We start from the raw sequence: 27398 nt of genomic DNA, 5'->3' as shown, positions 1-27398 counted from the left end.
ATTGAATAGTCAAGATAAATTTTGGAATTAAGTTGCAGAACAGTTGTGCATACTGTGGTCTGTTTTCTACAAAAATGTATTTTTTATATAGATAAACTACATTAGTAGTGGTTCACATTTGTGAAAAGGGTCTAGAGTCAAATGATAAGAGTTGGAGATAGATTTTTATTCTTCATTCTGCATTTTTCTAGGCTTTCTTTCAATTCTCGAACCTATAATAAAGGTTATTTTTAACTTTTTAAAAACCTTTAAAAATGGGAAGGTTGATGCCTATCTTATAAAAATGTTGTGAGGGTTAAAGCCATTATATTTATATATATTAAATAGCTGCTTATACCAGGGGTATAGTAGAATCTGGTGCAGGTGATAAATAAGAACAGCTTGAACAAAGGTAGTGGACACAGAAGAGGTGATGAGTTTTAGAGTGGTGTAGGAATTAGAATTTCCAGAGATGGTGACTATTCAAATAGCAAGGGTAGCAAAATCCTGTTGAATGATTCTCAGTTCTTTTCCAGCAACTGTATGACCTCATTCAGTGAAGATAGAATGCAGCAGGAAAAAGATCTGGGGAGGCAGATGATGGGTTTGGTTTTGGGTAAATAGAATTTCTGGTGCCTGTGGGGAGTAAGAGTCCAAAATTAGTTGGCGTTTCAAGAGCCTTTTCTAGGATTCCTACTTCCACTTTTTTTTTTCCTTTTATCAATATCTACTCTTCCTTTTTCAGTCCTTAGGAAAGAGTTGAGGATGTCATTGCTTCTTGTCTTGAACTAAAACGTGTGTCCACTTATGCAGTTTAATCTGCTCCAACAATCTCAGATACCAAAACATCTTGGTAATTTCATAATGCAAATGAACTGATTTCTGGCTTTTGGTTTGTTGTTACAATGTATTTTTATACTGAGAATATTTTCATTCTTTTCTACTACTATATATTTAATTAATATATTTATAACTTTTACTTTTCTTGTCATATTTTCTCATGGGAAAATGTGTGATATTTTTAACATAAGTATTTGTCTTAACAACCATCTGAATTAGAACTAGAGGCAATTTCAATGCAAACTAATAAAGGTAAACTGTGTTCTGTGAAAAGCTTGCCAGAGCAAATAGCTGAAACAATACCTTTTATCTACTTCCTACATCTCTGTGTAATTATTATTACTTTATTCATCTAAAACCGCAGAAACATATTTACATATGGGTTATGCTAAAAAAGGAAGGAGAAGAAAATGTTAAATTATTTACTAACCTCTTCCAAAAAAAAATTTTTAAATAGAGATTATAGATAGTAATGTCAAGATATCCTGCATAGCTTGTCTTTATCAAAATAGGGAATCTTTTTATTAAGGCATCCCAGAAAGGGTAGATTTATGGATTGAAGGGAGTATGTTTAATATGTCCGTATCCATCTAGATTGACAGTTCTCACAGACAGGAATTTCCCCAGAGAGACAGTGTTACTGGTGTCAGTGGATGGCATCATTTACTTCAATGTTCCATTATTAAATTGATAACAAGATAATTCCTCTGCTTCTCAGAGACATGACAGGGTTTACAATGGTTAACACTCTTATTGCATGGGATTTGATGTTCTAGGTATTTTTTAATAAGAAGCATATTTGTATTTCAATAATGAAAAAAACTGAAGGAAAAACAACATAGTAAAATAAAATCAAAATCAGATGAACCAGGCAACAGAATATATCTATTTAAAGAATTTCTGCTTACTATAGATAGCTTTATTTAAAAGAAATGTATTTCTTATACTTCCCTCAACCATTCTTCCAACACAGTTGTACTGTTTAAAGGCATGTGTTGTAATATGTTATTTGTTGAAATTGAAATTTATATATTTCATTCAGTATTTATATGTAAGAAATATATGCTAATTTTAGAGAATTGCAAAGGCAGAGGACCTAGCTAATACTTGTTGAGTGCATTATGTTTATTTCTTAGAGATACAGATATAGAAGTAGAGATGGAGATAAGATCAGACATAGCAATAGAGATAGAGACAGCAATCTGTTTCTTTACATATTAATAAATAGAAATCCTTTAAAAAATAACTGTTCACTAAGGGAGCATGATTAATCCTATGTTACAGATAAGGAGACTGAGGATCACAGACATTGATAATTTACTCAAGAGATTATAAAATGAAACTCACCGACAGTCCACAGCTACTAAGTGTGGAGACCCATAGTCCTTTTGCTATATCATCTGACCTCTCTTGTAGAGTTTGAGGAGTATTTCTTGTCAGTAGTGAAAGAGCTAGCAAGCAGGAGAGATAGTAAGTTGTCAAGATCCTTCCATACACTGCTTAGAAAATTAAACATTATTGATTAATATTGGTGTGGCTATATTTTGGAGTAAGGATTGAGAACCAATGGTATGAAAATATGAGTCAATAAGAAATCCTTTAGGCTGGAGATGAACTCAGGAGGCATTTGGTGACACCTCCAGGTTAAGGATATCTCAGAGGGTTTACATTAATCCTATCATCCCAGTAACAAGTGGAACAACATTTTCATAGTTTAAAATTATGTTGTATTTGTAGATAGATTTATAGGACGTAAATCCCTAATAATTTCTGGGTACAAGTGTTTTTGTTTTCTGTTTTACCAACAATAATGTGACATTTTGGCAACTGCGAACTACCAAAAGAAGTACTTCAAGAGAAGTGCTATGCTAATGGCCTCAAAGTATTCTAGGATCCATTTCAAATAAAAATATGTTGCTGTATACCTAGGAGCTAAAACAAAATAATATTTTCAAAATTAAATATCATTATAGATTAAACTTACAGGTAAGGCACTTTGGACAACAAAGCATTTACTCAGTGATTCTGGAAGGATTTGGCACTGTCACCATCTACTGTAGTCACTGGATACATTTCCTTCACCTATTCCAATTTATAGCTCTACATGAGCCATTGACAAGACAATAAGTTTCTACACCACATTACATGAGTGAGAGGCTAATTCATGTGAATTTAGTCCTTATAGGTAAATGGAATGACATGGTTTGAAATCTTTTCAAAGGTATAAGGAATTAGATTGCCCTCTTTGTTAAGCATTCTATATTGTGACATGTTTTTCAGGTTCTCAACAAAAACTGATTTAATTCCCAAATCTAGCAAAATGAAAACTGAAAAAGTCAATGTTCTTTAAGCATCAGGATTATTGGATTACTTTTGCTATACTAATCATTTTCTTAATCTTTTTTATAGTAAGATGATATTGAATAGCTGCCATATCTACTTAATCAGGAGTGTAGCTAATGTATGTAAGACACTCTACATGGAACAATAAGGTATAGAAGAAAGAATCCCCACCATCAAAGGGATATCAATTTGCTGGGCAGACAGGACAAACACATACAAAATAACAATTAATTAAAAAAAAACATTGCTTCATAAAATCCATAGCTTTACATGCTGTACATGCTGTAAGAGTAAACACAACACACACACACACACACAAACAGATGCACACACACTAGTATATCACAGAGAAGGGGTGCAGGGATCTCAGGAAAAACATCATCAGTGATAAGGCTTGGATGACTCCATGTTATCGATAAGTATCCCATTTAAAGGTGGAAAACTCCAGAGGCTTAGGAGTTTTTATTATTTTAAATGAACTGTTGTTTCCAGGGTGGAGAGTATGGAAGAATCAACTGATTAAATTAGAATCAATCAGTGCTATGACACTTGCTTCAGTAAGGAAGTCCTTGAAAAATATGTAGATGGATTGTAGTTTTTCCCTCTTCTCACCCTATATGGCTCCTAGAGTTTGTTTTTTCCCCGTAAAGAATGTTTTCCCTTCTTCCTCATAATTATAGGAGCAGTTGCTTCCTATGAAGTAAAAACAGTCGTGCTACAAATTTTAATTTATTAAAGGAAAACCTAGCAAAAGAGTACTAAAGGTTTGATGAGTGTTTTTTTTTTAAAAAAAAGAATGAGATACCTAGTTTAATAATGATGCTTTAGAGTGGCCTAAAAAAGATTCATTGCCAAAATTATTTAAGATGAATTGACCAGATGAAGAAGCTGACCCTTCAAACCAGACCAAAAGCCAAGCCAGGCAATAGAAATAATTCAGTGCAGCTTTCTGTTAGCAAGCTTAGAAAAATATAGGTTGTGAACTAAAATGCTTTGCACCTAGAATGACTTGACTCTTAGAAATTCTTTAGTTACCACATATCGGGCAGTAAGAAATGAAGTGGGGCAGAGTAATTTGCTATGAGAAGGAAAACACTATTAAGGCACAAGTATTTTTAGATGAGCATCTTAGGCTGCTAGTTAGAAAGTCTAGTTAATTTTCCACTTTGGGTCCCTTCTGATACACATCAAAAAAATTGTGCTATGAAACCGACACCACACCAAAATTATATATGTCCTGTAACACATGAAATGTGGCCACTAATTTGCTATGAGTGAATTTTTCCTGTCATTTCTTAGATACTGTAAGTATAAGATAGAGATAACATTCCATATGATGAGCTTTGCAGCACCTATAACATATTTGCTATGGAATTTTGATATAGTGAGTACTTTACCAGAAATTGCTTGTGCACTCAACCAAGGCTGGTAACCAACTGATAGACTAATTGTAGTACGTTACAATTTGAAAAGAGGGACTATGCATAGAAAGGACAAAAATTTTAACCTAAAATTTGTATACTAAGATTTTTTTCTTCCAATTTATAGGATTCTTAATGTGTGTGTGTCTGTGTGTCTGTTTTGGCTGAGTAATTTGTGCTCATGGGTGGCTGTTTCATTGTAGTTATTGGGGTAGTTAATTGAGGGGAAAAATGTATGTGTGTATATAATTTATATGTTTTCTATATATGCATATATGCATATATTATTTACATAAATAATTTGGAGGAAATTATTATACATTTAACAAATGCAGTAAGTCTCTCTGGCTTGGCTGAATAATTTCTATTGAGAAATAATCCTCTGAGTTATTTTCTCAATAGAAAAATAGTACTCTGAGTTATTAGAATATATTTAAAGAGAAAAAGGAAAGGGATTGTTTAGCTTGATTCAAGAGGCATACCTGCCAGTATCTTGAAGGGGAAAAGAAAAAATAAATGAAGAACGCTTAACAGTAACCAACTACTATATTGTGAATTCTTCCTAAAGAAGTAGCAGAAATTCATATCACTCTGAAATTATACTGAAGGAAATACTTTATGCTGTACTGTAGCACAAAAAGTTTCTTACTAAAATGGATTAAGTGAGCAGGAGGACTACTAAGTCTGTATCTCTCTTTCTTCATCCGTCCCTCATTGAATACTTTTGTCTCAAGAATGAACAGCATGGTGCCAAAAGAAGCTTCCCCTGGGTCTTTACAATCTGTATTCATTCTTTTATTTAGTAAAAATGTAAAAGGTTTTTCTTTTGCTTTTATACTTTTTGTTCCAAACACAAGGCCAGGAACCATTTGCCCTTTGTTCTTGGTAGTTGAAAAATGTAGCATATGGTAAACCTTTTCACTGAATAGGCATTCACGATCATGCATGTGAAAATGCATTAGAAGAATTTATGAGACATGTGGGGACATGGGCTGCATCTGAGACTAAAATCCTCATCACAAGCTTTTATAGTATTCTACTATGATGACTTGATGGTGGGGGAGGGAAGGATACCTCTCTTTTCCTTCGTTAAATGATAGAACAATTGGCGGTGGTTGTAAATAATTCAAAAGGTTCTGAACCAGACTTTGTCTCTTAAATTGAATTATTCTAGAGGCTGTTCTTTGCCTTATTGTAAGTAATTAAAACAATCAATGCTGTAGTTTTTATGATGTGTTTTGAAAATATATAGAAAATATTAAAAAAGAAAGCATATGATGACCCAAAATTGCAGTCTTAATACCTTTTCCCCCAACTCTTGATTGTGTGTATCTTTATGCAATAATTCCTAAGACAAGCGTATGCTTATAAATTTATTTTTTAAAGGAACTCTCAAATTAGCAAATCTTATATGGTAGGAAAAATGTATAATCTACCTTTAATTTAGAAGACTACAAACCCCAGCCATACAATTACTTCATCTTAAAAGGCTACTTTTCTCCTATGTGTTTTGAAAGCTTCCAAGATCATGTAATTATATGTGGGAGACAGGAGGAAGAGATTACAAAACAAACACCTCATTGTTGTTGCTTAAAAACAGCATTGATGTCAACATCTGTGCATTCATGAGCAAGCCAGAAAGTATGAACAATGAGAAAATGGAACACTTACGAGAGAAAAGAAATATTTTCTTATTTTCAAACTTTCAATATATTATTGTGAAAAACATCAAATTTTAAACTGCAAAGATCCTTCAGAGTTTGCTTTGGATTAGAATTGCTCGTGCATTGATTATAGACAAAAGTGACTTTAGCCCAACATTTGAAATAGCTAATATTGGAATTAGAAAATTTTATGAAATGACTGATTAGATCAAAGAAGTCTGGGGATTTTTTTCCAGTGTAATTAATGAGATGTATACCCTTTGCGTGCATTGCAAATATTAGTGCATATGTGTTATCTTAGAAGTTATATAAGTAGGCTTGAATACCATTTTTTGATTTTAATTAGGTTACATTGCCTTTTGAGTATCTTCATTTAACAGGTAATGTGAATTTAACAGGGACTTTGTTGTACACTCTGTTTTATTTTTATAGTATGCAAATAAGGACCAAATGCCAACACATTCATTATGCTGTATAAAGTTTATACCAGAAAGGTTCCAATCACTTTGAAAAAGGTCCTGTCATTATTTCTATTGTAAATCAGTATGCCAAGCCTCTGAGAAGGAAACATTTTGAATTGAAATAGGGAATATAGATGAAATCCTAGGATGTTTACAAAGTATGTGAAACATCTTTGGTTGATTCTTAAGTATCAACAGTGTGTTAAGGCAAGGGAATCATATCAATATTCAGTGATACAATAAATGCTTTATTAATTGAGTATCATTAATCATTATCCTAAAAAGCAGAACATGTTAGAGGTTTTGTTTCTTTTCTTTTTTTTTTTTTTTAAGAGGTTTTGTTTCTATTGCTGTGTACCAAGGTGCCCACTGTTGGCAGCTGTGGCAGCTTAAAATGGAGGAGGTGGAAGTGCATGAGTCCATACATAGTTCCCTGTATGGAAAGGTCAGATTGAGGTGAGGGAATTGGTGGAGATGGAACATGATGAAGAGGAAGAAGGAGAGCAGAGAAGTGAAAATAAGATCGTTTGTATAAGAAGAGTACACAGTTCCATTAGTTTATTCATTCAGCAAGTATTCCCTCAGCTCCTTCTCTGTTGAAGGAGGTGGCCTCAGGGGGAAGAAAGGTGATGAGTGAGTATTTACAGAAGTGCATAGTAGAAACACAGGTGTGCTGGAAATACTTAGGCCTCATGCAGAGCATTATAAGAAAGTCTTACAACTTTGCGTTTTAGAATGCATGCCTTTTAGACATCTCAGGTAAAGGGCATGATTTCTAACTCCCATCCCACCCACCCCCACCATTCTGTACCCAACATTGCAGCCTGTCCCAGTAAGCTACTCTGTCTTTAACATGGCGTCTGTTTAGAATACTGGCCCTCTTTGCATCTGTCAAATTGGAGAAATACACATTTGGGGATCATAGTTCTTAGGATTTGTCCTGGGTAAATAGGGGAAAAAATTTTAATCTCAATTCTAATAAAGAATGTGAGCCAAGAAACATAATTTAATAAAAAGGTGTCCTAGATATTAGTGAATTTCCTAGGATTTTAGTGAAATCTAAAAAGAATTCTTCAATATCTATAAAATGTGACTCTATAAAAATTTTCTTCTGTGGAACCATTCCTTTTTAAAAAATATGTTAACTGGTGGAACTCGTCAGCCGCCATGGCGTCCAACATGGACCGGGAGATGATCCTGGCGGATTTTCAGGGGACTTCAGAGATCATCTGTTTCCAGCTTCTCAGTTTTCCTTTTGTGGAAGTTGAGACCAGAAAAAGGAAGTGACTTGTCCAAGTTCCTGGGTTGGTTTGAAACAAAGATTATATCTAGGCATGTACTGGCATTGAAAACATTGATGAAGCTATTACATTGCTTAAGCAAAATAATTGGGACTAAGTGGCAGCCATCAATGGTGTAATACCCCAGGAAAATGGCATTCTACAAAGTGACTATGGAGGTGAGACTATACCAGGACCTGCATTTGATTCAAGTCACCCAGCTTCAGCTCCTGCTCCTTCTTCCTCTTCAGCATTTAGACCTGTAATGCCATCTAGGCAAATTGTAGAAAGGCAACCTCGGATGCTGAACTTCAGGGTTGAGTACAGAGACAGAAATGTTGATGTGGTACTTGAAGACAGCTGTACTGTTGGAGAGATTAAACAGATTCTAGAAAATGAACTTCAGATTCCTGTGTCTAAAATGCTGTTGAAAGGCTCGAAGACCGGAGATGTGGAAGACAGTACGGTCTTAAAAATCACTACATTTGCCAAAAAACAACAGTCTTTATGTCCTTACACCAGACTTGCCACCACCTTCGTCATCTACTCATGCTGGTGCCCTGCAGGAGTCATTAAATCAAAACTCCATGCTGATCATCACCCACCGAGAAGTCCAGCGGGAGTACAACCTGAACTTCTCAGGAAGCAGTACTATTCAAGAGGTAAAGAGAAATGTGCATGACCTTACGAGTATCCCCATTCGCCATCAATTATGGGAGGGCTGGCCAACTTCTGCCACAGATGACTCGATGTGTCTTGCTGAATCAGGGCTATCTTATCCCTGCCATCAACTTACGGTGGGCAGAAGATCTTCACCTGTGCAGACCCGGGAGCAGTCCGAAGAGCAAAGCACCGATGTTCATATGGTTAGTGATAGCGATGGAGATGATTTTGAAGATGCTTCCGAATTTGGAGTGGATGATGGAGAAGTATTCGGCATGGCATCTTCTGCCCTGAGAAAATCTCCAATGATGCCAGAAAACGCAAAAAATGAAGGAGATGCCTTATTACAATTTACAGCAGAGTTTTCTTCAAGATATGGTGACTGCCATCCTGTATTTTTTATTGGCTCATTAGAAGCTGCTTTTCAAGAGGCCTTCTATGTGAAAGCCAGATAGAAAGCTTCTTGCTATCTACCTCCACCATGATGAAAGTGTATTAACCAACGTGTTCTGCTCACAAATGCTTTGTGCTGAATCTATTGTCTCTTATCTGAGTCAAAATTTTATAACCTGGGCTTGGGATCTGACAAAGGACGCCAACAGAGCAAGATTTCTGACAATGTGCAATAGACACTTTGGCAGTGTTGTTGCACAAACCATCCGGACTCAAAAAACAGATCAGTTTCCACTTTTTCTGATTATTATGGGAAAGCGATCATCTAACGAAGTGTTAAATGTGATACAAGGTGACACAACAGTGGATGAGTTAATGGTGAGACTCATGGCTGCAATGGAGATCTTCACCGCCCAACAACAGGAAGATATAAAGGATGAGGATGAACGTGAAGCCAGAGAAAATGTGAAGAGAGAGCAAGATGAGGCCTATCGCCTTTCACTTGAGGCTGACAGAGCAAAGAGGGAAGCTCATGAACGAGAGATGGCAGAGCAGTTCCGTCTGGAGCAGATTCGCAAAGAACAATTAGAGGAACGTGAGGCCATCCGGCTCTCCTTAGAGCAGGCCCTGCCTCCAGAACCAAAGGAAGAAAATGCTGAACCCGTGAGCAAACTGCGGATCCGGACCCCCAGTGGCGAGTTCCTTGAGCGGCGGTTCCTGGACTGCAATAAGCTCCAGATTGTCTTTGATTTTGTTGCTTCCAAAGGATTTCCATGGGACGAGTTCAAGTTACTCAGTACCTTTCCTAGGAGAGACGTAACCCAGCTGGACCCAAATAAATCTTTATTGGAGGTAAAGTTGTTCCCTCAAGAAACCCTTTTCCTTGAAGCAAAAGAGTAAACATGGCCCAGCAGTGGAACCAGCCATTCCTTGACAAGCCGGAGGCCTGCATCAAGAGAAGGGCTCCTCAGCCAACCCACCTACACGCTCGTCTCACTCAACTCAATGTCACACTTCTGCCTCTTGCAAGATTGCTGGAAAAAAGTAATAATAAACATAGCTACTTAAAATTTCCCATCCAGGAGTATATGTTCCCAGCCCTCATAGAGAATTACAACTGTGCCACCCTCCAGTACTCCTCACCTTGCCCCTCTTCAATGACTAATGCACTGTTCACGTGTGAGTGATCACGAAGTAGAATTTTTACCTCTGCGGTGTCCATCGTTCCCCCACACTGTCTAGGACAGTTCTCTCTGCCGTCTGACACCAGGATGCTATGTATTTGATATGTCTCATTGAGCCAGGGCTCATACACCTCTGCCTTTTTATTTTCATGACTGGATTTCTACTTTGTCACCTAATTTTAAAAGGCATGGGGGGAAAAGTCATATGGGACTTCTCAGCATGGAGATTAAACATTGTTGTAGGAAAAAAAAGCATAAAAAAATAAAAAATAAAAAATAAATAAATAAATAAATAAAAAATATGTTAACTTACAAATATAAAATGCCCACAGTGTGACTCTAAAGAAAGATCAAAAGAGCATATGAAGATGCTTTCTACACTTTCCAATAGCATATTTTTAAAAGTCTTATCTGTGGATGTTTAAAACCAAAGTGTTGCAGTACTATAAAATGTCATTGTTTGCACTCTAACTAAATTGTAGAAAATGGCAAATCTGAATATGACATTATTCTCTTAGTCATAAAAATTATCATGGGATTTCATTGAAAACTATTTAATCTCAGAAACATGATACCATAAAATTCTCAGAATAATCACCATGAAATAAGAGGGATAAACCAGATCATTCCCATTTTATAGATCAGGTGGTGATGCAGAAAGACAATTAAATAATATGTCAGTATTTGATCATTCATTTTACAAGTATGGGGCATCTAGTACATGCCAGCACTGTTTTGTATCCAAAACAACAATTCTTACTCTAGTGGAGTTTACATTCCAGCTGAAGGGAGAAAGACATTAAATATAGTAAATAAGAAAATGATAGAAAGTGCAATGGCAAAGAAAATAGGACTGGGAAGGGATGGTTTGCAATCTTAAATAGAGTGTCACTGAGGCAACGATGTTTGAGCAGAGACTGGAAGGAAGTGTGGGAGAGTGCCTGTGGATGTCTGGGAAAGAATACACAATGTTGGAGAAGCAGCCAGGGCACAGCCTCCCAACGGTTTACAGCACGTTCCACAATGAATTGAATTTAAGCCCTCCCATAGAATTTCTGTAAAGTAATAACATATATTTGGAAAAGAGTAAGTTGTGTGTTTTTAGAAGTCCTTGACTTCTTGAAAGCACTGCATTTAACATACATATATTGACCATCTACTATGTTACTTATTTCTTCATTCAGCAAATATTTTGTGAGTACCTACTAGGTGTCCAGTACTTTGGTAAACAGACAGGCAGTCCCAGCCCACCAGAAAGAGAGATGCTGAGATAGAAGACACAACCCTATGTCCTCCAGAAGCTTACCATCCAGTACTTAAGACACAATACCACTAACTCACACAACAGAATTATCTAATTGAATGTGCATTAAACATGCAATCATAGTTAATGAGAGCAAAAGAGCTACATCTCATAAAATAATTACAATAACATTTAGTATTTACATAAAATTTTCATTTGGGAATTTAAAGTCTTTACAGAAAATGTTTCAATAATCTTTACAACACCCATGTGCTACATGTGTGGTATTGGAAGAAGTGCCCAAACTATTTAATGCGGTGCATCATTCTATGTAATTATCTTGAGAGTCTTCATTGCTTTCTTTTTAACCTCTTTTTTTAAATTCCTATATTACATTTTAGCACTGTATTAATTATTAGCCTTATTAATTTATAAAAGCAGTTAATTAAATGCATATTTGTTATAGCTTCTAAATAAAAGAAGAAGTTTAAAATTGGAATATAGATGCTTCATAACACCTTTGAAATCAACCCTTTTATGTGCCTTTGAAAGGCTGTATTCATGAATGAACCACATTAAAACAGGCAATGTTTCATGACCTTTTAAGTAAAAGCAAAATCAAATCTCATACACAGTTTTATGTAGGAAACACGCCTTTCTTTGTGTACAGTGAATTCAAATCTCATGGTTTCAGTTGACTTACTGCAACCTCAGTGAAGGGTCAACAATGATAGAAAAACCTGAATCCAGTTAATCATCTTAGATTAAATTCAGTGCCAAAGTCATGCTATGAAAACAGTAAATGGCTTAAAAATATAAAAATATATGGTAGTAATGGCAGTTTCATATATGTGTTTATTTTCCATGATTGCAGCAAGTATGATAATCTTCATAGGGATGAACCAGAAAATTTTAAAAAATTAATAATAAAATAACAAGATGTCATCCTTCCTTTTATAAATATTTATTACAAAGTACATTAGATGATATGCAATGCTGAACCAAATAATAAAAAAGCAAACATGAATAAAAATTAACATGTTCTTCCTCTGAATGGTATAAAAGAAGACACTGGTGTAAATAAACACACATCTGTGATGCACTGTGACAGGAACTGGAATAGAAATAGGTACACTTTACTCAAATACCTGATAAGTATAGTGATTCTATGTCTGAGATCATTGAAGGTGGTATGATAGAAATTGGCTCTGAGCTAGGCCTTGAAGAACGAAAGGAGATATACCATCAGAGGAAAAGGATGGTACTCTTAAGAAGAACAACCAGCATGGGGCAAAGAATGGAAGTCTAAAAGGACATCTGGTGGGCAGTACAGACAGGGGGATCAATTTGGTGTGTCAAGATATGGGACAGTAGTGGATTTGGGGCCAGGTTATAAAGGGCTGCACTACCCTATCTTCATTCCTTAACATATTTAGGTGCTTAGGAAACAGTGAATCACTCATTAGGTCTTGCTCACTTGGTCTTTCCTCTGAGTTAATGATTTCATAGGTAGTTCCATCTGCCTGTCAAGCTTAGATGGTATTTATTGAGTTACATTGAAATCGTGCATTGGCCAAGAACATTAAAAAAAAAAAAAAAAAAGTTAGCCCCTGAGAATGAAAGTAATAAAACTGTCATGCATTGAATGAAACCCATGTGTAAAAACAAACCCACAAGGTTTTCTGTAAATGTATGATTAAGGAACACAGAAGGATGATTCAGAGAAAAAATATTATAGCCAAACAATTCAAGATTTGAATTTACTCAGATTAGCTGAACAACCATGAGCAGTTATTTAACCTCTTGAAATAAGGGTTTGTTTGTTTGTTTCCTAACTGTAAAATGGGGTTGATAATTTCTATATAGTCCTGTTGTTCTCAGGTTTAGAGATATGCATGTGGAATGCTTAACACCGTGCGTGGTACATGCAAGGACACAGCATGTGCTTCACCTCAAATTTGGTAGATTAGAACAACTATTAATTTAGTTCAGAATTCTGTGTGTTAGCAATTTGGGCAGGACTAAGCTGGATGGTTCTTCTTGTCTCAGCTCATGTCCCTTTATCTGTAGTTACCTTCCAGGTGGGCTAGGGGCTGGCCAGTCTTAGGTGGCCTCTGCTAGAGGGCTTATCCCTGTTCCATGTGCTCTGATCCTCCAGCAGGCTGTGATAGCTTCATCACATGGCTAGGCAGGCTTTCAGCAGAGTAAGCAGAAGAGGACAAATCCTCTTCAAGCCTTGGTTTGGCACTTGCACAACCTCAGTTTTGCCGTGTTCTGTTGGTTAAAACAAGTCATAAAGTCAGTCCAGATTCCAGGGGTGAGTAAAGAAATCCTTCCACTTGATGGGTTAACTACACAGTGACATTGCAAAGGAACATGAATACAGGTAGAGGAACACTTTTTTTTTTTTCAAATACTCCACCACAAGAGGGGTGAGGATGCAAAATCAACTGGAATCTCTAATGTAAATTGAAAGGATAGGAAATCAATACAGTATAGTCTTAATGTAGTAGAGAGGAACTTGGAGGCAAAAGACCTGAACTTAATCCTTGCTTCTGCTATTGATTAACATGACCCTGGTAAAATAAATGATCTGTGCTCATTATTCTCGGTATAAAGTTTTCTAAATTCAAAATTACTGTGTGGAATAAATGAGGTCATGTATGTGAAAATATGCACTAAGTTTAAATGTATAAACATACATAATGGATTATTATTCTTCTATATAAAATATACTTTATAAGTTATAAAAGGTTTCCTAATCTCTTACCTATACTACCTGCCTGTCGTTCTCATTCTTTCTCTAGAAGGTTGAAATTTACTTACATTTAGACTTTGGGATTGGTAATAAAAATGTGCATTACTTGGAATTCCATTTCTCAGCTACCTATTCCAGTATTTACTTAAAGCAAGTATTTATTGAATCCCAATTATGTACAAGGTATAATATAAGATGCTAAAGATATAGAGAAGGACAAAAAGCCCTGTCCCCAAAAACTTCAGTCATCTTTTGAAAAACACATAAACAACAATTTAATGCAATATGATCAATGTTATAACAGAGAAAGGCAAAAGATGCTGTGGGATCTCAGATGGGATCAAAAGATGCTGTGGGACCCCTCAGAAGAGGGATGCCTGACATACTCAGGGGGGGAAGGGTACACAGGGAAGGCCTCATAGAGAAGGTAATGTCCAAATGAGAAGCTAGAATAATCTAAAGTTCAGATCCAAATACCTACCTGGTTAGAGACCATTGGTTTAGACCCTTGCCTGGATAAACCTGTTTCCTACCTATGCATCCAGTTCTGTTGCCGTTGAAGTTTATCCATTCATATCCTCCAATGCTAAATTGAACAGCTTGATATTTTTTAGAGTATATTACTTAAACACAGCATCCCGTGTCTTTGCTTCTTTTGCTCACTCCACCTGGAGTACTCTTGCCTCTTTTATTTCTAATCAGTTTCCAGTAAACACCCATGGATGATTTCAGAATCTAGTAAGAGTTACTTTTCTAGGCTATCTTCCCTGATTTACACAGGTATAAATAATCACCCTTCCTTTCTGCTCTCATTATATCCTGGTTCATACACTATAATTATTTTTGTATCAATTTACATATGTCTGCTTTATTATACCATATGCTCCTAGAGCACAGGGACCATTCCTTATTCATTCAGACAAAGGGAATAGACATATGGTCAGGAGAATGTAGAATACATGTTACATTAAGAAAGAACAGTAATTCAATGTGGTTGGAGTAAAAGTAGCATTGTGGTCTTGTATAGCTTATGAAAGCATTGGATTTTATCCCGAAGTTGGAGTTGAAAAACAAATGTGATGTGATCAGGTTTATTTCTTTAGAAGGATCTACCAGATGGCATAGGCTGAAGAGAGAGATAGGGAGATTAATAAGGAAGCTACTTCAGTGATCCAGGGAAGCAATGGTGAAGATCTTAACTAAGACAGTCATGATGAAAATCAGGAATACTTAGAAGAGATCATTGGAAAGTAAAGTAGAGAAGTACTTCTCAAACTTGCCTGTGCATCAGAATTACCTGGAGATGTTATGTTTGAAAAACCCTGTTGCTTGGGCCTAACTAAATACAAATTATGTTAGAATTATTATTATTCATAAAAATAATAATAATAATTATTATTATTATTATTATTATTATTATTAAAGTCCAGGGAACTTCAATGCTTAGCTAAGTTTGAGAACCAGTGGGCTTGACTTGGTGTAGGCAATGAGAAAGAACGGAAATCTAGTTTTTTAATTTGGGATGAAAGGGTGGAATATATGTAACATGAAGAAATTAGCAAATTCAGGGCTGAGAAGTGTAAGTTTAATTTTAGTAAATTGAATCTGGAGGTTAGAAGGTATGCTGTTCTTGAACTTAAGAGAAAGATATGAGTTCAAGGTGTACACTTTATAAATTTTCTACATACAGATATTATCTGAAATCATTGTAAATGTGATGTCTAAGAGTGTGTATGAAGATACTAAAAGAGGACCATGTGTAGACCCTGGGGACATCAACATGTAAAAGGTAGCCAGAGGTAGAAAAGCCTGGGAAGGAACAACAGAAATAAAAGTAAGGCAAGGTGGTATCTCCAAAGCTCATATGGAGGAGAGTTTCAGCAAGCTGGAGGGGTTCACTGTCTCAGTACTGAAGAGATTTCTTGTAACGATTTGGGCTAAAAAGTATCTAAAAGTATCACTGGTGACCTTGGGGAGATGAGTTCCTAGACACAGTAGGGACAATAACTAGATAAAATATATACAGAAGTAATCAAAAGAAGAGGAAAAGGCAGCCATTACTGTAGTTCCTGAATAGTCCAGTGTTTTGTTTTTCCTATTCTAATGGAAAACATCTGATTTTCTTTTTTTTTTAAGATTTGTTTATTCGTTTATTCATGATAGACATAGAGAGAGAGAGAGAGGCAGAGACACAGGAGGAGGGAGAAGCAGGCTCCATGCCGGGAGCCCGACGTGGGATTCAATCCCGGGACTCCTGGATCACGCCCTGGGCCAAAGGCAGGCGCTAAACCGCTGCGCCACACAGGGATCCCCAACATCTGATTTTCTATGGAAACTATGTGCATACTTTTCTATGTTAGGAATAGTTGTATAAATAACACATTTGTTAGTTCCAAAATAAACAAAGAAAATGATGAATTTTTAAATAGTATAAAAAGACAACTTTAAGAATATTATTCTCATCTGCAAACATTAAATAAGCAATATCCATTTAAATTTAAAGAACTTAGGAATTTCAGTTTTAGTGTCCTGTTCTCAATGTGTACATTTCAGGAAAACTGTACCAATCTCACTTGCTCTATTTGTACTACAGTATAAAGAACAGTTAAAATTTGAATATTGTACAGTTAATTAATATTTAATAAACGTTTTCTTAGTTTAAATGTCTTTGAAAATCATATGTCCCATGCTATTTTTCTTCCTGGGTATAATCCCAGTAGTGTTAAGGGGTAATATTGTTAAATTGTTTGACAAAACCTAACTCAGCTACTTGTAATTTACAGTTGTTCACCTTTGTCATTTCGCAGTTTTTCCCTACTAAAAAATTTAAGTTGTCTTGAAGCTGAATTGTTGACTGAATTTCCAATGTAGTTCATAGTATACTTACAGAATACCAAAACAGTGTTGCCAACATAGGTGTTTTAAGCATACACTTTAAGTAAATGGGAATTTGAGGAGTCAGCTTGTAACCAAATTAGAAGTTTTATGTTCTTCACTTTAATTTCTGATATGCAAACTTTATTCTATTTTTGGTTTGGAAAAAAATACTTAATAAAATCACTTTATTTTTTCATTCAGAGTAATTCAAAAATAATTTAATCATAAAATGTGATTCTTTAAAAGTTAGAAAGGATAACAATAGAAATCATGTAATACTGTTTTTTGTTTTGCTTTGTTTTTTTTTTTCAGAATAAGTGTCCTATTTTTTAACTCTTGAGGAATTTTTCTAGGAGAAACAACATGCAAAATTTGATTAATAAATTATTATAGTTGGCATTTTATATGCTTTAGAACATTAATATCTCATAGTAATTAGATGTTTGCGCAGAGTATACATTTTAAATCTATATTCATTAGTCATGAATCAAAATGAAAGTCAAGTTATGTAAAAGTGCAATTTAAAAATATTCTGTGTAAAGCAGAATTAGATATAAAAATGCCCTTTCATGGAACACATCACATTTAAATGGCCAAAGCACCAGAAACTAGTCTTGATGAGTCTTTATTATAAAACATTGTATAAAACAGATCTGTGTTCTGACAAGGTTCTGATGTGTGTTCCAGTATTCTATATCATATTATCCTTTTGCTTTTACTAATTAATCTCCCCTTCCAAAAACATTATCAATTCTGATTAAATAAAATAAATAGGATTCTTACCATAAGCTCTTAGTAAACTTGCGTTCCCATTTTCTTGGATGACTATTTCAGTATTCTCAACTCTCCCCCATATTTCTAAACCTCTGTCCCCCACTTTCTTTCCTGTTGGGAGACCTCATCTACTACTTAAGAAAATATAAACACGAGGAAAGATAATTTCACCTTTTCCACACCAAATCTATAAAGTCAAGTGCATCCATACCTATTTTTTCTCTCTCTACCCTTTTCTTCCACTCCATTAAACTGGAAACAGTACCTCCTCTGCTCCTATCAAAATTTATTTCCTCTCGGGAACCTGGGTGGCTCAGTGGTTGAGCATCTGCCTTTGGCTCAGGTCGTGATTCCAGGGTCCTGGGATAGAGTCCGCATCAGGCTCCCCACAGGCCTGCTTCTCCCTCTGCCTATGTCTCTCCCTCTCTCTCTGTATCTGTCATGAATAGATAAATAAAATCTTAAAAAAAAAAAAAAAAAGTTACCTCCTCTACTAATGCAACGGATTCATCATCACTTCTTCCCTTCTCAACAAGTTCTTCATCTTTTCCAGATCATTTCCACAAGCATAAAACTTACTCAAATATGGCTCATTAATATATATATATCTCGGGGGCCCCTGGGTGGTTCAGTCAGTTAAGTGTCTGCCTTTGGCTCAGGTCATGACCTCAGGGTCCCTGGATGGAAGCGGGAGTTTATTTCTCCCTCTCCCTATGTCTGGTACTTCCCCTGCTTTTACTCTGTCTCTCTCTCTCTCTGCCAAATAAATAAATAAAATCTTAAAAAAAAAAAAAAAACACCTCTTGCTAGACCTCCCATAACTTTATCTGCTGCCTTATTTATCTTTTAACTAGCTCACCAAAATCTTGAGATGTGTGTATCACTTCTCTCCACTTCTTCATATTCTGTTCACTCAGACTACTCCAGTGTGACTGCTGTCTCCCCTGCTTCACTGAAATCCTTTTTTTTTTTAAAGATTTATTTATTTATTCATGATAGACATAGAAAGAGAGAGAGAGAGAGGCAGAGACACAGGCAGAGGGAGAAGCAGGCTCCATGCCAGGATCCTGATGTGGGACTCGATCCCGGGACTCCAGGATCGTGCCCTGGGCCAAAGGCAGGCCCTAAACCGCTGAGCCACCCAGGGATCCCCTACTGAAATCCTTCTTGTAAAGGTTACCAATAGTTTCTGTGTTGCCTGATCACATGAATAATTCTCTGTTCTCTTACACAAACTCTCAGAAGTACTCACTAGCATGGGTTGCTCTTTACTTTTTGGAACACTTCCTTCTCTTGCCATTTGTGACATCACATTCTCAGGTGGCATCCCAGGTCCTTTCTTTTTCTTTATTTTATTCTTTTCTCTTTGAAATCACCTAACCAGATAGCTTTAAATGCCATTATATGTCCAATATATCTTCATCCCTCCCTCTTTAGTGAATTCTAGATTCATGTATACAGGGATACAATCTGTGTCCTCACTAATGAGGTTTTATGTGTAATATATTAAGATTGAGCCTCTTAATACTCCTCCACTAGTTATTTTACTAAGCCTTGTTCCATCTCGGTAAAGTGTCTACAGTCCACTCAGTAGTTAAAGCCAATAATCTAAGCATTCTTAATCTCTCCTTTTCCCTCATCTCCTGAGTCTAACTGCTGACTAGTTTACTGGTTCCAGCTCAGAACTATCCACTTCTCCATGGATAATTACACATGGCACATTATTTCAACCTAACTGGACTCTGCTTTCATCCTAAAACACCTTCACCCCATTCCTTCTAAATTAGTGAAAATCATGCTTTGCAAATGTAGATTAGATAATTTTGTCACCCTCCTTTAAATCTTTCCCTGGCCTCAACTGCGGCTATAATAAAAAGCCCAAACTCCCACAGAGCTCAGCTCTCAGAGATATGGCTACTGCCTGCTTTTCTCCTTTTCTCTTATATGTTTCTTGCCTATCATGAAACTCCATCCACATGGCCTTCAATTTTACTTAAATATACCCTGCTCATTTCCACCTCAGTGTCTTTGCACATGTACTTTCTCTATTTAGAATGCCAGTTGTCACCCAATTCCTCATCTCGTCTTTCAGTGTAAGATGCCTTCTTATGTTTCATGTCTCAACTCATAACCCTTTACTGACCATCATCTGATATGTCACTATGCATCCTTGTGATTCAACATCTTCCTGTCCTCTATTATGCCTTCCTAACAATAGTTTTGACCTGGGAATAGTCCTAATACTCTTTTTTTTTTTTTTTTAACTTATAATTGTTTTCTCTCCCTAAAATGTAAGCTTCAGGAAGACGGACTTTTTCTATTTTTCTTTTTATCACTTCTGAGTTAGAACAGTCACTGGTACATAGTACACAAAATATTGGTTGAATGTTCAGTGGAAAAGATGCTAAGTCAATGTCTTAGACTCCTTATCGGGCAGCCCCAGTGGCTCAGTGGTTTAGCGCCGCCTTCAGTCCAGGGCGTGATCCTGGAGACCTGGGCTCGAGTCCCATGTCAGGCTCCCTGCATGGAGCCTGCTTCTCCCTCTGCCTGTGTCTCTACCCCTCTCTCTCTCTCTCTCTGTGTCTCTCATGAATAAATAAATAAAATCTTTAAAAAAAATAAAATAAAAATTAAAAAACTCCTTATCTTGCTAGTGTTCTGAGATTTTTCTCAGTCACTCAGATTCAGACTCTCAGATCTTTTGATTCCTCTTTCTCAATTGCTCCTTCTAGTACACAAGTCCTGTGTGTTTTAACATCTGACCCTATTTTGCATCACCAAGACCAACACTCACATTAGCCCTGTTCACTCCCATTCTGACTCATAGTGGTTATTTGTCAATAGTTTTCATCAGTTGTTTATTTTTTCCCTTCTCTGACTCATGATATTCTTTTCTGCTTAATTTTAAAAAGATGAGCTGATAAAGCAACTCACTCCCTAAACCTTTGGTGACCTCATTCGTGTATTCACTCAGTCTTATTGTGTGCCAAACACTGTGCTGGTTATTATAGATAAAATGAGGAATGATACAGAGTAGTCCCAGCTCCCATGGAGATTGTAGTCTATCAGGAGAAAAAAAAAAAATTAATGTTACAGACAGGCTTGTTGTCTTCATGGTTTTTAGAACTCTGTCCAATAGGATCACAAGTTATTTTATGTTCCTCTCAATGTTGAAAGCATTCATCTGACTTTTACAATGTACCTTTTGTTTTGTTTTCTAGATATATATAAAAAAGCTGCATGTGGTAAGAGTACAGTGACTTTTAGTGTACTCTTCCACTAGAATCTGTGACTTTAGGCTTGGCACCAACTCTTTGTGTCTCAATCTCAGTCTTTAAATGTTAATAACTTAAAATTTTACTGACATATATTGAATACTTATTTTGGGAAAGCAAAATCTAGTGGTTAGAAGCACAGATTTCCAGTCAAACTGCCTGGGTCTGAGTCCTGGCTCTGTGTCTTATTAGCTATATGCCTTGTAAATCTCAATGCCTCAGGCACCTGGGTGGCTCAGTGGTTGAGTGTCTTCCTTCAGCTTAGGTCATAATCCTGGGGTCCTGGGATTGAGTACCTCATCAGGCTCACCGCAGGGAGCCTGCTTCTCCCTGTGCCTGTGTCTCTGCCTTCATCTGTGTGTCTCTCATGAATAAATAAATAAATAAATCTCAGTGCCTCAGCACCTTCATCTCTAAAATGGGGAGAATAATGTGAATGATTGAGTGAAGTAAAAACCGTTAAAATAGCACTTAGCACATTGTAAGAGCTATGTAAATTTTAGCAATTTCCATTGTTACTTTTCTGAGTAGGTAATACTATTATCCATATTTAATCAATGAAAAACTAAATAACTTGCTGGGGACCACACAGTATGTGATAGAGTCAGAGTTCTAATCTGGACATTCTGGCTTCAGAGCAGGTGGTAGTAACTACTACTCTATACAACCTCTATTTTAGGCTTACTGTAAGACTATTGTTAAATAATCAACATTTAACAAAGTTTAAAACTATAATGCACTATGAATATGTAAGGTGTTATTATCTGTGCTGTAATAAGATATGATTGAAGAAGACACTAATTTATTTCTTTTCCATATCCTGGAACTTTTAGCTATACCAGTAATTATATTAATGAACATTTCTATGTCATTGTATAATTTAGGCAACCCTTTCACATCCACAAATTTATGTAATTCCCACTATCACTTTCTGAGGTTGGCAAAGTCAGTATCATTATTTCCATTTGAAGAAGGAGAATGCTGAGGATCAGAAAAGTTAAGTAACTTACATAAGAATTCAAGGGTAGTAGGGGCGCCTGGGTGGCTCAGTCAGTTAAGTGTCTGCCTTCAGCTCAGGTCAGGATTCCAGGGTTCCGGGATTAAACCCCACATCCAGCCCCATGTCAAGACCCACACCTGGCTCCCTGCTCAGAAGGGAGCCCTGGTTCTCCTTCTCTCTCTGCTGCCTGCTGCTCCCCCAGCTTGTGCTCGCTTCCTCTGTCAAATAAAATAAAATAAAATCTTAAAAAAAAAAAAAAGAACTCAAAAGGTAGTAAATGAGAAAGTCTCTAATATAAATCTGAAGCCCTGAATCCTCTGCCTTACCATAACACAATTGCTAATTTTAAATAATTTGTCTTTCAACAGATCAAAAACTAACTTTTATGATATGGTTTACCATTATAAACATATATGTGTAAATATTATTATACTCTTGTGTACAAAACACCTTGTGTACAATTATTTGAACTGACTTTTTTTTTTCCTTTTTTCTTTTTGAAGATTGTGATTGCTAGCATCATGTGCAGTTATAGCAAAAATGACTGGATGGAGCTCTCCAAAATGGCTGAGGTAATGATTTCTTTCGTATATATTTATTTTATTTCTTCTCTTCCATTTTTATTAGTTTTAAATAAAGAGCTGCCATGAAGAATAGCCTAGTAGAAGTAAAATTGAATGGAAAATGGTAACTTAAAACATTTCTATTATAATTTGTTTACCCTGTGTTTTCATTAAAATGATGGAAATGTAAATTTAAAAGGAATCTATTCTATAAAAGTGGTCCCTTGGATTTCACACAGTACCTAAAAATCCTTTATTCTTTGAATCCATATACTCTTTATTTGCATATTAAGCAAACTGTATATTATGATGGATGCCATGATAAAATTTAATTCTACCTTTGAGAGTGTAACAGGATCTTACCTTGCCTTTAGGCAAACTAGTTTGACAGCGAGAAGAAATTTTGAATATAAAACTCTTGAATATTTAAAATATAAAAGGTTCATTTAATACTATTCTAGTGTGAATACAGACATGCATAAAATGGTAGGACAGAAGGCTCCTGAATGGAACACTAGTCAGCAGGTTTTCTATAATATAAATTGAATCTTGCGCAAATGCAAACAACTAACCATGTGCCTCAAATTTGTATTTCAAATAGAAAAATACATACTTAAAATTGTATACTTATGTCCATCATGCTGTCATGAAAAATATTCTAGACAGCTTTAGCTGAGGTTTCTTGAAAACCTCTCAGAAACGTAGAAGACTAAATCTAACAATACTTATATACTAATGACTCTACATTACAAAATATTATAAAGCCTTCCATGGCATTCAAAAATTAAACATTTTATTTGGATATCTTAAAACTGTGAGGGGAAAAATTACTTCTGGGACTTAAGGGGATGAAATTAAACATGATCAGTAATTGGCTTCATGATCTTTGGTGCTGGGGCCACTTTATACATGTATTTACCTAATTGACCATGAAATCTTCCACAGAACCTGTGCTTGGCATGAACTTTGCCAATTTTAAACTGACTATGATGAATGGCTTTATCATGCTACTTGCTCCTCTGCCTTTCTAAGGAATAAAATACTTTAAAATAAATATTTTCTTCAGCAAAGAGCATCAACTTTGTTTTCCCTTTTTTTTAATAATAAATTTTTTATTGGTGTTCAATTTGCCAACATACAGAATAACACCCAGTGCTCATCCCGTCAAGTGCCCCCCTCAGTGCCATCAACTTTTAAGTAAGCAAATTTCACTTCTAAAAACCTTAATTAGTGGGACGCCTGTGTGGCTCAGCGGTTGAGCGTCTGCCTTTGACTAAGGTGTGATCCTGGGGTCTGAGGATCAAGTCCCACATCGAGCTCCCTGTAAGGAGTCTGCTTCTCCCTCTGCCTGTGTGTGTGTGTGTGTGTGTGTGTGTGTGTGTGTTTGTCTCTCTCTCTCTCTCTCTCTCTGTGTGTCTCTCATGAATAAATAAATAAAATCTTTAAAAAATAAAAAAATAACTTTAATTAGTAACATACTAACCAATTTAAAGGTATTTTTTCACATTTCTCACATTCTATATGTATTTATTTAATTGCAGTTTCATTTAGTATAATTTTCTGAGTACGCGTAGCAAAAAAGAAAAAGAACAACAAAAACAGAAGAAAGGAGGGGAAAAAAATTTAGAAAGAAAAAGTTATGCTTTCCTTTCAGTCAAACCAGTCTGTAGTATCTCTCTATACAGGAAAGCAATCTACATATCAAGAAGGTCCATCTATAGATAGTGTCAATTAAAAAAAAAATAATCTCCCCTATAATCTTAAAACATGGACTATCCCAGGCATGTCACATGAAAGAGTTATCCCCAGGCCTCCACATCCCACTGGAGGGTAATATTAGGCAGGATGATTCATCATAGCTCCTGTGGTAAATACCCAATAACACTTTGTAGCGTCACTAGTTGGTTTTGTCTTAACGAATGCATGCTTCAAAACCGATTAAAACAGATTTTTTTTTTTTTTTTTACAATGAAAGAGCCCACGTTAAAACAAACCAACAAAAACAAAAAGTATTCAAGCCAAAGTTACTGTACCACTTCAATGTGCATTTCTTTGGGGGTGGTGATAATGGGCGGTAAGAAATGAGAGATATCACACCAGCTGTTCTAGCGCCAGTTTTAAGTTCAGCAAATGACTTAGTGTGATGATGAATATATTTTAAATTCATGAAGTTCTTCTCCTTATAGTAGATTAATTTTTGAATTACGCAATAGGGAACTGAGGAAATCTGTTATGAGCGCTTTACTATTACATCTGAAAACAGAAATGACACATGTGTAACAGCAGGACAGATCCAGATCCATACCAGAACATAAAAAAGTAAAGACCAAGAAACTCTGTGTCAGAATGAAAATTTGCACAAAGAAGAATCATTATTACTTGTTTGTTTCACCAGAGGCTACCATTGTATTTTAATATTCTAAATAAACATTTAAGATCATGTGGGTCATTAGAAAAAAAAATAGAACCTAGGCACATTCTTAAAATATGGTAAGTTCAACTGAATGCTATTTTTTAAAGTTAATGAATATCCAGCAGATCTTTTTTATCATGTGCATATTTTTTAGAAAGTTTTGTTTTCTCCTAGAAATAAAACCATGCTGAAGTAAGCCTTCCATTTCACTGTAACCCAAGAATGACCACTTTTAATGTTGTCTTTTATGCATTATTCAGTCTGGTTTGACTTTGTTGTTTTTTGAATATCAGAAAAAAGAAGCAGCCTCTGGAAAACTTTTCACAGCTTGGTATCAAATCAGTAGCATTGTTATGGTCTGCTCAATTTTTCGGTATCTGATCACAGGCTTTCCTACTTTTCTGGGTCATGGATAACCTATTCCAATTCTATGCAAAGGAAGATCTGTGAAGCACCTACTGTGTGTACCATCTCTTACCAGCCAACACAAAGATGAATGAGACATAGCCTCAGCTGTACAGAAAGAGACCGGTCAGAAAGTTCAGAAAGACACCAAACTGAATCATACTGAAAGCTCACAATATCAGGTCTTAAGTTGGTCTTGAACTCATTTTAATAGATCTTGAATCCCTTTGTTTCTTAATTTGTATTAGCTTAGAAAACAGAGGCTGTGTCAAAGTTAATGTGAAGATGCTTACTCTAGAGTGGTAAGGAGTGGGGAGAAAAGGGAAATGAGATAGGAAGAAGGGAAAGCAGAGCCCCTATGGTGCATTACAGAACTGGCTCCCACTTCCCAAGGAAATGGAGCTGAGTGCTCAGTCTTGTGGGACAGAGAGTGCCATGTGAAATCATCCTGCCTCACAAAAACTTAGAGGAGCAGAAGGGTGAAAGATGTACCTATGGGTTCCTTTCTATCTACTTTCTCTCGCTGTCAGATTTCACACCCTAGGGCTTCACTTTCCTCTGCACTTGTAGGTTGCGTATCCAGCCCCTTTAGGGGCACCGCTAAGGAAGTCAAATGCCACACCTTGTTGTGAAATGTTTCTTATTTCTTGTTTGATGTTTCTTGTGAGATGTTGTGAGATCTAAACCCAGAACTGGCTAAGCCTGGCTGGGCCCTGGCATTCCAAAGCTGCCACTTTGACAGGTTCAATGGGGGCGGTGGCAAAGCACAGCTTTCATGCTGAGGAAGCTGTGAGAGCTGGCAATGACAGGAGCTGTGAGGACAGCAACAGGGGCTGAGGTACCTTTTTCAGCTAGTGGCAAAAGCTTGAGTGGCAAGGAGGGCCATCAGATTTGAAGCAGCATATAAATTGAGTGGAGCTCAATATGCATCACTGCCACCCTAATCCAAGTTTATCTGAGAGAGCTCCACTCATCTTCTTGCCCTCAATCAATCTGAAATCTTCCCACTCTCTTTTTCTCTTTTTTAAGATTGTATTCACTTATTCATGAGAGACACAGAGAAAGAGGCAGAGAGATAGGCAGAGGGAGAAGCAGGCTCTCTGTGGGGAACCCTATGTGGGACTCAATCCCAGGACCTCAGGATTAGAATCTGAGCCAAAGGCAGACGCTCAACCACTGAGCCACCCAGGTGCCCTCCACTCTCTTTCTTAAGATGCAAAATCCTAAATGTGGCCCATAAGTACTATATAGTCTGGCCCCCACCTGCCTCCTCAGTGCCATCCTCAGTCTGTTGTCCACATTCCAGCACCCACTGGCCTTCTTTTACTCCTCTGACACACTCCTGAGAGCCTTTGCTGTTTGCTTGGCTTGGAATATTCTCTCTTACTCACAGAATGTTCTTTCTTGATTCTTGAGTCTGCTGACTAGTAGGTTAAACCCTCTGTCTTGCTCCTTCTAAGCTCCTGACCTCGGAAGTCAGTTTACCACTAAAACAGATGAAACATAAACTTCAGGTCTCTTACTTGCCCAAGTTACTTCCAAGCCCCTGTACCTAATTTTGTATTTGTAATTTTAATTTTTTTTTCCTTAAAGAGGTTTCCCTGATTTGTTTAAGCTTCAGGCTCCCCCAAAATCTAGGTGTACCTCTGCCTATGCTTTTCCCTAATTTGTTTAAGCAGGTTGGAGATTCTAATTTGATGGCTGGATGATGGATGGATGGATAGACAGAAGAACCAGTACACAGTAATTGCTTATACTCACGTAATATTTACTACAGTCCAGGCACTGTTCTAAGTCATTCACTTTTATTAAACTGGTTTATATCTTACAAAAGCAACCTATGAGTCACTTCCATGGTGTTC

At 36.4% G+C, this 27398-nt stretch overlaps 2 protein-coding genes and 1 long non-coding RNA gene across 5 annotated transcripts in view; 2 read left to right on the top strand and 1 right to left on the bottom strand.

Annotated features, from left to right (window-relative positions):
• The window catches only part of LOC144318521 (uncharacterized), a 40552-nt gene extending 21378 nt beyond the window's left edge, over window positions 1-19174 (bottom strand). The window contains exons 1-3 of the long non-coding RNA XR_013384501.1: window positions 19133-19174; window positions 13546-13745; window positions 2167-2270 (exon numbers count right to left, since the gene is read on the bottom strand). This is a non-coding gene — a long non-coding RNA (uncharacterized LOC144318521). The remainder of the gene's footprint in view (window positions 1-2166; window positions 2271-13545; window positions 13746-19132) is intronic.
• DPYD (dihydropyrimidine dehydrogenase) overlaps window positions 1-27398 on the top strand; it is a 798341-nt gene that overhangs the window by 505421 nt on the left and 265522 nt on the right. For all 3 annotated transcript variants that reach the window (XM_077905543.1, XM_077905544.1, XM_077905545.1), the window contains one exon: window positions 22659-22727. In XM_077905543.1, the coding sequence (XP_077761669.1) occupies window positions 22659-22727 (69 nt within the window). The remainder of the gene's footprint in view (window positions 1-22658; window positions 22728-27398) is intronic.
• LOC144318166 (FAS-associated factor 1-like) lies at window positions 7876-10114 on the top strand. The gene is given in 4 exon segments (XM_077904945.1): window positions 7876-7971; window positions 8041-8460; window positions 8462-9099; window positions 9101-10114. Coding segments are annotated over 4 exon segments (1998 nt in total). The 3' UTR covers window positions 9945-10114.

Source organism: Canis aureus, chromosome 8 (genome assembly GCF_053574225.1).
Source record: "Canis aureus isolate CA01 chromosome 8, VMU_Caureus_v.1.0, whole genome shotgun sequence".
NCBI lineage: Eukaryota > Metazoa > Chordata > Mammalia > Carnivora > Canidae > Canis > Canis aureus.
Note: the sequence above shows the minus strand (reverse complement) of the source record. Positions and strands in the feature narration are given on the sequence as shown.